Source organism: Misgurnus anguillicaudatus, chromosome 22 (assembly GCF_027580225.2).
Source record: "Misgurnus anguillicaudatus chromosome 22, ASM2758022v2, whole genome shotgun sequence".
NCBI classification, from domain to species: domain Eukaryota; kingdom Metazoa; phylum Chordata; class Actinopteri; order Cypriniformes; family Cobitidae; genus Misgurnus; species Misgurnus anguillicaudatus.
The window spans coordinates 32,073,179-32,086,455 of record NC_073358.2 but is presented as its reverse complement, the minus strand read 5'-3'; the positions used below and the strand labels follow the sequence as shown (position 1 = coordinate 32,086,455).

Genomic DNA, 13,277 nt, shown 5'->3' with positions numbered 1-13,277 from the left:
TGCTTAAACTTTTTTCTAACATACTAAATTAGACTATGTACATATTAGTTAACTATTAAGTATACGTTCTTGAAATGTAGTTAAAGAGAAGTCACAAACCTTGAGTTGTCCCTGAACATTCCTCAGCTGTTTCTGGGCCTCAGCAGCCTGGCGATTGGCATGGCTCAGCTGAATCTCCATCTCATTAAGGTCTCCCTCCATCTTCTTCTTGATTCTCAGAGCATCGTTTCTGCTCCTGACCTCAGAGTCAAGTGTGCTTTGCATGGATTCAATGACTCTCTGGCTGTTTCTCTTGATCTGCTCGACCTCCTCATCCTTCTCTGCAAGCTTCCTGTCAATCTCACTCTTTACCTGGTTAAGCTCAAGCTGGACACGAAGAATCTTGGACTCTTCATGCTCCAGGGTGCCCTGTTAAAATTGTTATAACAGAATATTTTAGAATTACATTGTTGTTCATTAATAATGTTCTGATAAGAAATTGAATTAGTCCAATCTTAAGATTCTCACTTCAGCCTCCTCCAGAGCGGTCTGAATCTCAGCCTTCTCAGTCTCTACTGCTTTCTTGGCCTTTTCCAGTTCATGGATGCTCTTACCAGTCTCACCCAACTGCTCTGTCAGATCTGAGATCTCCTCTACAGGTAAGAAAAAAATGTTATTATTAAATAATGTTCAGTACACAAACTGTGGTTTACCAATGTGGATTTCATATCTGTGCATTGTAATTTATTCAGGTTAATGTTCCATTAATAAATTCAGATGACTATATACATTCAACAATTTCTTTCTTACGCTGAAGATTCTTGTTTTCTCTCTTGAGTGTCTCCAGATGATCCAGAGTCTCCTCATAAGAGTTCTTCATCTTGAACAGTTCAGTGCTGAGTGAGCGAGCTTCTTTCTGTGCACCCTCCAGCTCTGCCTGACCTTCTTCATATTTCTGCTTCCATTCTGCCAGAACCTTGGGTGTAAAAAGTTTAGGGTGAGGGAAAATAATTAATAAAACAGGGAATACGTTTATATTCAAGTTTCAATAAACTTATATATCACATACGCACTTAGAATTGCTTACCTTGTCAAAGTTCCTCTGTTTCTTGTCAAGGTTGGCAGCCAAACTATTGGCTCTCTCCACATCGATCATGAGGTCCTCCACCTCACCCTGGAGTCTCTGCTTGGTCTTCTCCAGAGAGGCACATTTGGAGTTCACTGCCTCAATCTGTTCCTCTGCCTCTTGCAGACGCTGAGCCAGCTTCTTCCTGTAAAGCATTTAATAACATTGGTCAGAACAAGCAAGCAATATTATTAACAGATATTTTATCAGGTTTTGTTCATATTCATACTTGGCCTCTTCAAGTTCTTCTGTGCGCTGGATGGCATCAGTTTCATATTTGGTTCTCCATTGAGCGACCTCACTGTTGGCTTTAGACATTCCCCTCTGGAGCTCAGCCTTTGCCTCCTGCTCTTCCTCAAACTGCTCACGGAGGAGGTCACAGTCATGACGAGCTGACTGCACTGCATGGGCCAAAGCGTTCTTAGCCTTGGAGATAAAATCAGATGTTGTTACCTTTGCCCTGCAATAACTGGCAAGTGTGCAATCCCAATGATTGTTTTGTTTTACCTTAACCTCCTCTTCAATCTGCCTCTTTAGCTCCTCAATTTGCTGAGTGAAAGCTTGTTTGCCTCTGGTGAGCTGAGAAACAAGAGCCTCCTTCTCCTCCAGCTGACGGCCAAACTCACCTTGTGAGATTTAGATTCACATTTATTAGATCAGTGCTTTTATGTAATTAAGTTTTTTTAAACAAGCTCTAAGGCAAGTGTGTAGCAATAATTTATAAATTACCATATTTCATTTAATGGTCTAATGTAAATTGTTACTTAATCAATACTGTTATTTGCAGCATTCTCTTAAATTGTTCTTGATTGTCATTTGTTACCATTTTCGGTTTGAAGTCTTGCTCTTTGAGTACTGAGGTCATTTAGCTGACGGAGGTTCTCATCATTCTTGGACTTAATTTCACTAAGTTGGTCCTCCAGTGTGCGGCTCATCTTCTCAAGATTTGCCTGAAAACAACAACATCATTTAAAATTAAAAAGATTCCTAATTATATTCACATTTTTCACATTTATTCTTCTAGAAATCAAATTTTCAACCTTTGCTTTGGCAATAGCCTCCATGTTGCTGGAGAGATCATCAATCTCCATTTTGTATTCACTCTTCTCTTTCTCAAGCTTCTGCTTGACACGCTGGAGGTTGTCGATTTGCTCTCCCAGCTCGGCCACACTGTCTGCTTGTTTCTTGCGGAGGGCAGCAGCGGTAGCTTCATGCTGAAGAGTGGATTCTTCAAGATCACGACGCAGCTTCTGGAATTCAGCTTCACGCTTCTTGTTCATCTCGATCTGAGCAGCAGTTGCTCCTCCAGCCTCCTCAAGCCTCTCACTGATCTCTTCAAGTTCTCTGGAGAGATCAGCTCTCTGCTTCTCAACCTTTGCACGAGCAGCACGCTCAGCCTCAATCTCTTCCTCCAGTTCCTCAATGCGAGCCTACAATGGCAAGAAATCAAGCACACAATTAACAATCTTAAATTTACTATTTTAACCATAATTAAAAATGTCCCACAAAATACCTGAAGCTCCTTGATCTTCTTCTGAAGTTGAGCTCCAAGAGATTGTTCATCTTCGATCTTGCTGAGCAGCTGGCTAGTTTCAAAGTCTTTCCTGTTATAAAAAAGCAAAACCATGTATAACAAGTCACATTACAACAAGACACTTTTAATAACTTCATGAATTTTCACTTACTTCTTCAGCTTCTCATCAGATTGCTGCTTGTCATTCTCCAGGTCCATGATGGACTCCTGGGCCAATTTCAGGTCTCCTTCAAGCTTTCTCTTGGCTCTCTCAAGGTCCATACGGAGTTTCTTCTCTTGTTCCAGTGAACCCTCAAGCTGTTGGACAACATTGACAATGTTTTTAAATTAGTTGGATGAACACAATCTAGTTTAAAACTAACCCTTTTGAAAAAACTAACTCACATCATCAACTTGTTGCTCAAGCTTTGTCTTGGCTTTGGTCAGAGTGTTGACTTTGTCTTCTTCTGCCTGGAGATCATCCAGAGTTTGCTGATGTGCCTCTTGGAGGGCTTTCTTCTCCTTTGTGAGCTTGGCAATGCTCTCATCCTGAGTTGCCATTTCCTCAGTCAGGTTCTTCACCTGTGTGATTTATCATAAATGAGCTCAGAATTAAAAAAAATTATCAGAATTTTAAAAATAAATGATTTTATATGAAATGAAATTATTGTTCAAACCTTATTCTCAGTGGCATGTTTCTCTTTTTCCACTTTAGCCAAGGTGAGCTCCAGGTCATCAATGTCTTTCTTCAGCTCAGAACACTCATCCTCCAGTTTTCTCTTCTTGGCTGTTAGTTCAGCATTGATTTCTTCCTCATCCTCCAGTCTCTCAGTTGCCTCTTTGAGTTTAGCTTCGAGTTGGATTTTGCTCTTGATCAGACCCTCACATCTCTCCTCAGCATCTGAGAGATTTTCAGATTCCTAAAATAATTTTTTATAGCATTTGAAAAAAGACACAATTGGAACCAGAATCCAAAGCATTGCATTTACTTAATTTACAGTAAAGAATACTTACAGAGGCCACTTGCAGCTGCAGATCATTTTTTTCTTGCAGCAGGGCAACCATCTTCTCTTCAAGCTCCTTCTTTTTGGCCTCAGCCTTGGCAAGATCTTCTTTGCACTTTGCATAGTCCTCTTTCATGTTTGAAAGCTCCTTCTCAGTCTCAGCACTCTTCAGCAGAGGCTTAATCTTGTAGTAAACCTTCATCCATGGCCAGTGTTTGACATTCATGAAGGAGCGGATGTTGTATTGAATGGTGTAAATGGACTCTCTGATCAAATAATATGAAAAATAATGATGGACAATGTCATTAGCAATTGCAATCAACACAAAAGTCCTCAATATACCTGTGGTCTGTGTTAGTATCATCCAATATAAAGATCATGCATATTTGCCACAGGAATAGCAGAAGTTGATGTAACACATATAATATCAATACCTCCTCTCCATCATCTTAACAAACTCTCTCCTCATGAGGAAACCACGGCACGCAGCCTGAGTCATTGTGACCAAAGCAGCCAGTTTCTCATCACGCATCTCTTCAAGAGTACCCAGAAGACCAGCTTTGAAGAACACCTGAATTCATGCACAATAATACAAATATTAATTTCATTGCATGTGTTCAAACTAAACATCATGATTTCTGAATCTGTGAATCCTTGTCAACCAAAATATTAACCTTTGTGTGTCCAAATCTATACTGGTCATGGTCAACATCGATGGATCCCAGGAGTTTCTCAGAGGCCTTCTTGTTGTCCATAAACTGTCCCTCAGGGATAACACTGGCATTCAGCACCTTGTATCTGTGATACAGTATGAAATTGCATTAGATCTCTGAATAAATTTACATAACTCAGTATTTTATGCAATCCCATTTACCTCTGTTTGAAGTCACCATAGAGGATTCTGCTTGGGAAGCCCTTTCTGCAGATTCTGATACCTTCCAGTACACCGTTGCACCTCAGCTGGTGGATAACCAGGTGGTTCTCCATAAGACCTGTAAAATGGTAAAAGTCAAGAGTTGAGATATTTACCATCATTGCATGTTTTTTAAATGTCTGCATATCTTTACTGTATGTGCTTTTTGTCTTCACCTGGAGTCTTGGACTCATTGGGAATCAAGCAACGCACAAAGTGAGGATGGGTGCTCCTCAAGTTGGTCATGAGCTTGCCCAAATTCTCCTGTAAAATTATAAATCAATTTCAGTCTGTTGATTTAGTCTGAGTTTTAATGCTGTAGAATTGTTGCATTATTCACTTATTATCTCAGATAATGATGTACCCTGAACTGAGAAGACACGGTCTGCATAGAACCACCCTTCTTCTTGCCTCCCTTCTTGGCACCACCAGTTTCTTTTTAAATATATAAAGAGAAAGACATTAAATGTAATGATCTAAATTATGAATAAGAGTTTTGTTACATTGACAAACATAGTTTTATTAACACAACATGTTTATATTACCCTCAACAACAGGTGGGTAGAGAGTAGCCAGGAGTTTGACAGAAGATTTCTGGTACAGCTGCACAACAGACTCATTCAGTGGATCCTTGTTCTTGTCCAACCAGCCAGCAATGTTGTAGTCCACAGTGCCAGCATAGTGAACCAGGGAGAAGTGGGCCTCAGCCTTGCCTTTGGCAGGCTTTGGTTTCTGGAAAGCATTGCACTTGCCAAGGTGCTGATCATACAGCTTGTTCTTGAAGGTGGTGTCTGAAGCTTTAGGGAACATGCACTCCTCTTCAAGGATGGAGAAGATACCCATGGGCTGTTTAACAATAAATTAAAGGTATTACTATCACAGTTTATGTGTTTGGAAAAAGACAGAAATGAAGAGGTATAAAAACCAGTAGGAACCTTCTCAATGAGCTCAATGCAAGCAGCCAAGTCCATGCCGAAGTCAATGAACTCCCAAACAATGCCCTCCTTCTTGTACTCTTCTTGTTCCAGCACAAACATGTGGTGGTTGAAGAACTGTTGCAGTTTCTCATTAGTGAAGTTGATGCACAGCTGCTCCATGCTGTTGAACTGGAGAACAAAACACACATTTACTTAAAACTGATTATAAACAATTCCACTTTGAGAAGAGAAAAAATAATAATTCTTACATCAAAGATCTCAAAGCCAGCAATATCCAGCACACCAATGAAGAACTGTCTGGCTTGTTTTGTGTCCAACATCTGGTTGATACGTACGACCATCCACAAGAACATCCTCTCATAGATAGATTTGGCCAAGGCGCTAACAGAGTTGTACACCTGGCAACAAACACAAGTTTACATTTTATTAAATGTTTCTTTTACTTGGGTAATAACACTGCAGTCATACGCATAATGTTTCACATGTACTGCACACATATATACTGCACATTATATTGAGGCGAATAATTTACTGGACATATTTTAAGGCCTACATACCTGTGGCACGGTCTGACCTTTGGTTACAAACTCATTTCCGACCTTCACTCTTGGGTAGCACAAAGCTTTGAGCATATCAGCAGAGTTCAAGCCCAAAAGGTAGGCAACTTTGTCAGCATCTGAAATTTTTCAAGTTTGAGAAAATCATTTCGATCTCATGCAATGAAACCGTTTTTCAACATGGAAATAGAAACATGGATCTCAAGATATTTTTAGCATGTTAAAACAGTAGTTTCTAACTGGAAAACTTTTTACGTGAAATACTATTTGTGACATACAATGTAACTACTTAGTCTCACCCTCTGTGCCATCAGGCTCAGCCTGCTCCTCACGCTGCTTCTGCTTGAACTTCATGTTACCATGATGCAGCACTGCTCCAGTGAACTTATAGATGCTCATCTTCTCCTCAGCACTGAAGCCCAGAATGTCAATAGCAGTCTGAAAATTATAGAGAGGGATGAACTTTAAGAACTGCCATATTTATGTAAAATACCAGTGGCATTAATAAAATAGCAATGACTTACATCAGTGGCAACCAACTCCTCTTTATCATCAATGCTTGGCACTGTGATCTGACCCATACTGCACATGGGGAAGTCGTAGGGGTTGGTGGTGATGAGCGTCATTTCTGTAACATACCAGATTGCATTAATTACAGAGTAGTTTACTACATTCACTGGCATTTTAAAGCTTTAAATGAAATACGTGCACCTACCAATCAGCTCAGGCTTATGGTTGGTCATCATCTGGTAGAAGATGTGGTAGCCTCTCTCATCTGAAAGCTGGAATGTCACTCTAGACTTCTCCAGCAGATCTGTTCAGAGGATGTATTAAAGTAAATCACAAACGTCTTAATAGTTACAGTCAAAGACAATTGTGCAGGATGTGTGAATTTAATGCAAGTCCACCTACATGTCTCAATATCAGCACTAGCAAGTTTCCCACTTGTGCCAAAGTGAATTCTGATGAATTTACCCTGTTCAAAAACATAGTAACATTTGAGTCAATGTAGTGCAATCACAGTGAGATTCATAAAATTCAAACAGGTGTCTCTCATGTAAATCAAAACTTACAAAACGAGAGGAGTTGTCATTTCTCACAGTCTTGGCATTACCATAAGCCTCAAGAAGAGGGTTGGCAGCAATGATCTGGTCCTCAAGAGATCCCTGTGTTTTTAAAAAGGTTTTAATAATCTATATTAAAGTCTAAACACCATTTGTAGTGACTAAATTTACTACAATTAAAGATAGTAATATAAGCATAGACAGTTGTAGTTTAATATCTTATACATGCATACCTGCATTTTGCCGGGAGTTTGATCTTTCTTCTTGTCACCCTGCACTGCAACTGTAGCAAAGTACTGAATGACACGTTTGGTGTTCACAGTCTTTCCAGCACCAGATTCTCCACTGGTTTATAAGAGAAGAGATACATAATGATAAGACATGTAGAAGTTCTATGAGAAGAATATATAGCTGTTTTCAACATCTCTTAATAAAAGTAGATACATACGTGATCAGGACAGACTGGTTCTCTCTGTCTGTAAATTGAATGGTAATTTTGTTTAAGTAATTGCTTTATTAACAAAAAATCATCTTGTGATTCCAGATTCTGATCTTACCAGTAAGCATGAACTGATAGGCATTGTCAGAGACAGAGAAGATGTGGGGTGGGGCCTCCATACGCTTCTTGCCTCTGTAGGCAGCCACCACTTCTGCATCGTACACTGGGAGCCACTTGTAGGGGTTCACAGTAGCACAGAAAAGTCCAGAGTAGGTCTGAAAGCAACACAGAAATGATCAGATTGTAGCATCACAGCCATAATGAAGTTCAATGCTGCTTTATTTCTGCTTGACTTACATAGATCATCCATGCTGCATAACGCTCTTTGAGGTTATAAAGCACAGAGGGTTCATTGAGATGGGTCATCATGGCCATGTCCTCAATCTTGTCAAACTTGGGAGGATTCATTGGGTGGACATCATCCTCCTTAACAACTCTTTCCTGTTAACACAATTCAACAGATTAATGAAGAGCAAATTTTTAGTATGTGTTAACTCATTTTCATAAAATAGGGATATATTACCTCCTTAGTGTCAAGAGTAATAACAGTGACTTTGGCACCATCTTTACTCTTGATTGTCCCTTTGACGTACAGCTCTTTGTCATCAACCACATAGCAGGCAGTCTTAGCATCAAAGGGTTTGTTCTGAGCTTCAATTCTCTCCTTCTCAGGCTTACGGAGGTAAATGGCAGCCTTGCCGTAAACGGCCATCTCAGCGTCCGTACTCATGGTGGCGGTTTACTGTGCCGATGAGAGGATCATATAAATGAATTATCCTTATTTTACAACATAACTTTTTGTGTGCAGTATGAAAAGTATGCAATCCACACACTATATACTTAGACAGCTTACAGCAGTAGGCTACACTTATGTGCTGTTTAATTTTAAAATGACACAAACAGTAAACACTGATAAATGTACCTTTCTACCTTCCCACAGGTAAAGATGTTTATTCAGCAGCCCTGTAATATACAAAATTGCACAATTACAAAAAATAAAAGAATATATTACCATGTATGTATTGTATTTATATATATTTACAATAAGATCCCATTCATTAACAATAATGAATGCATTAGCTAACAAGTAATATTAGTAATGTTGAAATTTAAAAGCTGTAACATGTTTGGTCATTCTTAGTTCACATACAGCATACATACATCATCATCATCGTTAATTAAAGTAGTAATGTATAAAGAAACTCACCAAAACTCTCACGAACTTGGCTGGCTCCTCAGCTGGCTCCAGTGCTGGTCCATACCTCCTTATATTCGCTTTGTTCTGCAAAGCAAGCAGAAGTTAAAAATGGCTAACTAATGTCTTTAAAGCTCATATGTAAGGATCGATCACTTGAAACACTTGGTGCTGGCAATCATTCAGATGTGCTTCTCATCCGGAATTAGTTCGGAAAGATTAACACGGAAGCACGCACAATTTAATTAACTGTACTGTTTAAAAGATTCATTGTGATAATCATTCGACACTATCTTTAAACATGTCAATAGATGTATTTTGATACATCAGTGAATCTGAAACGGGATTCATCACACAGGGATTAGTTTTTATGATTTAATCTAACCTTTAAATGTCAAGGAGATATTTGTAGAACTACTTGACTTTGTCATCAATTTGCTGCCTCATCACTAGCAGATGTTTTTGGTACACAAGGTACATACATTTGCTGCAATGTTTCGACACAAGCACATACATAACACAGTATGTGAAGAGAAAAGGAGAAATAGGAGAACCATATTTTCCCAAATTTTCTAATAAAGACTTTTTGCTGCACAAAAGGTTATTTGTAATGGAAAAAGGCTCTTTAGACTAAAAAGGTAAGACACTTTTTTTATAAACTTATTTTTAAGAGTGATTATCGTCAACTAAGATCTTATATAAGGCCATAGATATGTGGTAAGGTGTTCGTAAATTTGGAACAGATATTGAAAGTTTGGAGAGAGTTGAAGGTTGGTAATGACAGTGTGGTTGCAGTTGGTACTGTCAAATTTAGGTTATAGATTTTATCAACTGTACATGTGTATCTGATCTTATTTTTGTTAAATATAAAGTTTGCTACTGGATAATGTATTTATTTCCCTGTTCTCTTTACATCCTCATCCAATGTGAAACAGATATCAACACTAGCATAACATTTGTCTGATTTTATTGCATGTGACCCTAAGCTCAGAGCATTCTTAGCATGCATAGCCTTTAGTTGGTCAAAGCTGTAAAAATGTAAAAGGTAAGCTGAGGCAAGACACATTCAAATCAAAAAGTCTTTTAATCATATAATAATAGTCTTATAACATTACATTTGTCTATGCATACTTGAATTTACATACGACATTCATACAATTATTTATTATAGCCCCGAATAATAACAATGTATATAAAGAACAGTGTATGTCATTATTGAAAGACTTATCACATTTAATCTTACTTTTACTCAATACCAAATTTGTGTCGTTTCACTGTAATTCAAAGCCAAAGCAAGATGTAAGGAAGTTAACTTCTTAGAAATTTGACAAATATGTATGTATTAAATGAAATACCTTGCAATATTGTTCAGTGGCTATTAATGTCTATTATTTTTTATCCTTTTAAAACTCACTTAGACATGCTGAAACCGCATTAAATGCACAAGTCAGAATTCACTACATCTGAATATCTATGTATTCCATCCAAGCAAAACTGTTACTGTATCTTTCTTGTATTAATACCACTGATATAAGATTAAAGTGAACATGTTGACAGTCTACATATTCTGGACTATTACTGTGCTGTAAATCCTTAATGACTCATTTCATTTGCTCATACCATAGAGTGTGGATACAGACCCCCATTACATGAAGGCATTCTCACTATTTCAACACACCCACTTCTTCCTGAACAGCTTCGGAGTTGTAACGTAATTGGAGATACCCTGCAACATATTTTTGGCATGTCCAGCCGTGTGCAAGTTAAATGATCTTGCCAAGTGGCGGTACTCAGTGTTACAGTGGTACGGTATAAATTTTAGTATCCAGTTCCAGCCCTTCACGTGTACTGACAGCAGTAATTAAATTATTTTAATAGACTTGGCTCTGTGAAAGACATTTTATTCATTCATTGGTCAAGTCATTAGGAGTGACTGGAAATAAATACCATGATGAATTTCATTGTAACAGATGTTGTTTTATTATGTAATACCAACAACACTTACTGGGGCTTAAACTACATGGTATAAATGACAAGAAAGCTGTTCCTCAAGTAAAAAAATGGACAAAAATAGTAACATATATATATATATATATATATAGAGCTTATATATAATAGCCATTTGACCAGAAAACATTTTAGTTGTTTTTTTTAATTATGTTTTTATTTTATTTATCTATGAAGATTCTCACTGCATGCGTTTATGTTACAGAGGACAAGTTAAAATCTAGCATGAGAAACAATCATTTGTGCACTGTAAAAATGCAGCATGAAGTTAAAACAACTTGGTTTTGCAAGTCAAATCAACCTACTATTTTAAGTTTGAACTTATAAACATATAAAAACAAGTTGAAATTGTTAAACTTATTTTTATGTTACTTTAACTTAACAAATTATGTCTATATCATTTTTTTTGCAGAGTACAGTATCCTATACATCTTCTATAGTGTAACTGAGACTATCTGAAATGAGGACTGTTCCTGAGCAAGGATACGAAATGTGGAACATGTACAAAAATAGTTGTGGAAAGCTGCTTCCATCTATATGATCATCCCAGGAATGAAACCAAAGAAGGAACCTTGACACACAAGCAGTATGGGTTGCGAAGTTACAAGAACAGAGAGTCTGTCAACACCATTGCTTTTTGTAGGCGCACCAGCACCACCTAGAGACAAATGGGTCTCAACCTTTTTCACTTTAAGGCCACCACTATTGCCCAAATCAACATTTGAAGACCCCCACTCACTTTATTTCTACTATGTTTCAGAGCTTGGCATTACCAGACAGGCGTATATTTATTTTAATGGTTTTTTTCCCATTTTGAATAAAAAAAAACACCAATCAAGAGGAAGTATCCTGAAGTGTCATCTGATTAAGTTTATTTTTAATACATAATTTAAATATAATAATATACAGTACTGTGCAAAAGGCCATCATTAACCAGCGTTGTTGTTTTTGCAAAGTTTTAATGTCCATCCATATTTTATTTTTCACTCTTCCCTAAAATACAAACAGAAAATACAGCTAATATGTACACTGTAAAAAAATTCCGTAGGAATTACAATGTTATTGCAGCTGGGTTGCCGGTAATTTACCGTAGATTTTAATAAATGTAAAATCTACAGCAAGTTACCGGCAGCTAGTTGCCAGTAATACCCAGTAATACTGTAATTTCTACAGACATTTTACAGTGTATGTTATTTACTTGCAAGAGTTTGTTCAAAGTTAAATAAATTTAAATATTATAAATTATAAATATAAAAATAAATATTAACAAGTCTTTATCTTTACAGAATAAAAGTATACAATAACAGCCTCATGCAAAGCATTCTGGGAACCAGAAATCATCATCAACCCTTTTCTGTTTTTTTGCTTCAGATTTTGTTTCCCAAAATGTTTTGCTTGATGCTGTTTTTTTAGTTTTACTCTGTAAAGACAAAGACAAAGTAAATCTTTAATGTTCATTTAACCTCGAACAAAATGTTGCCAGAAAACAACAAATTCAAATCCACGGCAAGTTACCGGCAACTCAGCTGCAATTTCTACGGATTTTTTTACAGTGAAAATGTAATTTAATTTCACTGTAAAAAAATTCCGTAGAAATTTGCAGCTGGGTTGTCGGTAACTTACTGTAGATTTAAATTTATGTTATTACTGGCAACATTTTGTTCAAAGTTAAATGAACATTAAACATTTACAAGTCTTTGTCTTACTCTTTACAGAATAAAACTAGAAAAACAGCATCAAGCAAAACATTCTGGGAAACAAAATCTGAAGCAAAAAACTGAAAAAGTTTGATGATGATTTCTGGTTCCCAGAATGCTTTGCATGAGGCTGATATTGTATAGTTTTATTCTGTAATGATAAAGACTTGTTAATATTTAAAATGTATTCAACTTTGAACAAACTCTTGCCAGTAAATAACAAATTTAAATCTACGGTAATTTACCGGCAACCCAGCTGCAATAACATTGTAATTTCTACGGATTTTGTTTACAGTGTAGGTTTAAGAGATCCTGCAGCTGCCTGCTATTGCTCAAGTGAGTTAGGGAGTTTACCCTAAATACTTGACACATCAGCTTATACTTTTATACTGTTTTTAATACTACATACAAATTTTCTGTATTTTCTTGTTGTATTCTAATAAAGAGACTGAGAAATAATTATATATGATCACTATACAATTGCAAAAACAACAAATCTAATGGTAGCATGGTGGCCTAGACTTTTGCACAGTACTGTATATTACTGTAATTTGTATATGGGTATTTTTGCATACTTATGTTTGATTTTTTTATGTTATATAAGTCCATTAGAAAATGTTTTAGGTGATCACATGTTTTTGCTTACGTGCTTTTATATAAATAAAAAAATAAACAGTGATTCCTTTTTAGTAGATTCCCATTTGAAGTGTTTCATTTCATTGCCTAATTAAATACTATCTCTGTAAAATTCCTAATACGGCATAAAAAATAAAACATCTAAAGTT

General features: G+C 36.9%; 1 protein-coding gene across 1 annotated transcript in view; it reads right to left on the bottom strand.

The window, feature by feature from the left end:
- The window catches only part of LOC129440263 (uncharacterized), a 47,308-nt gene extending 38,775 nt beyond the window's left edge, over positions 1 to 8,533 (bottom strand). Inside the window, exons 1-33 of the mRNA XM_073860791.1 lie at positions 8,516 to 8,533; positions 8,117 to 8,335; positions 7,891 to 8,034; positions 7,652 to 7,808; positions 7,543 to 7,570; positions 7,328 to 7,439; positions 7,104 to 7,196; positions 6,943 to 7,006; positions 6,746 to 6,844; positions 6,555 to 6,658; positions 6,330 to 6,468; positions 6,031 to 6,149; positions 5,722 to 5,871; positions 5,471 to 5,641; positions 5,081 to 5,381; positions 4,900 to 4,970; positions 4,712 to 4,799; positions 4,497 to 4,614; positions 4,297 to 4,420; positions 4,057 to 4,193; positions 3,633 to 3,888; positions 3,296 to 3,538; positions 3,024 to 3,200; positions 2,791 to 2,936; positions 2,619 to 2,709; positions 2,146 to 2,535; positions 1,929 to 2,055; positions 1,613 to 1,731; positions 1,335 to 1,531; positions 1,067 to 1,250; positions 790 to 955; positions 508 to 632; positions 100 to 408 (exon numbers count right to left, since the gene is read on the bottom strand). Of these exons, the coding sequence (XP_073716892.1) occupies positions 100 to 408; positions 508 to 632; positions 790 to 955; positions 1,067 to 1,250; positions 1,335 to 1,531; positions 1,613 to 1,731; positions 1,929 to 2,055; positions 2,146 to 2,535; positions 2,619 to 2,709; positions 2,791 to 2,936; positions 3,024 to 3,200; positions 3,296 to 3,538; positions 3,633 to 3,888; positions 4,057 to 4,193; positions 4,297 to 4,420; positions 4,497 to 4,614; positions 4,712 to 4,799; positions 4,900 to 4,970; positions 5,081 to 5,381; positions 5,471 to 5,641; positions 5,722 to 5,871; positions 6,031 to 6,149; positions 6,330 to 6,468; positions 6,555 to 6,658; positions 6,746 to 6,844; positions 6,943 to 7,006; positions 7,104 to 7,196; positions 7,328 to 7,439; positions 7,543 to 7,570; positions 7,652 to 7,808; positions 7,891 to 8,034; positions 8,117 to 8,323 (4,956 nt within the window). The 5' untranslated portion in view covers positions 8,324 to 8,335; positions 8,516 to 8,533. The remainder of the gene's footprint in view (positions 1 to 99; positions 409 to 507; positions 633 to 789; positions 956 to 1,066; positions 1,251 to 1,334; positions 1,532 to 1,612; positions 1,732 to 1,928; positions 2,056 to 2,145; positions 2,536 to 2,618; positions 2,710 to 2,790; positions 2,937 to 3,023; positions 3,201 to 3,295; positions 3,539 to 3,632; positions 3,889 to 4,056; positions 4,194 to 4,296; positions 4,421 to 4,496; positions 4,615 to 4,711; positions 4,800 to 4,899; positions 4,971 to 5,080; positions 5,382 to 5,470; positions 5,642 to 5,721; positions 5,872 to 6,030; positions 6,150 to 6,329; positions 6,469 to 6,554; positions 6,659 to 6,745; positions 6,845 to 6,942; positions 7,007 to 7,103; positions 7,197 to 7,327; positions 7,440 to 7,542; positions 7,571 to 7,651; positions 7,809 to 7,890; positions 8,035 to 8,116; positions 8,336 to 8,515) is intronic.
- Positions 8,534 to 13,277: the final 4,744 nt, after the last annotated feature.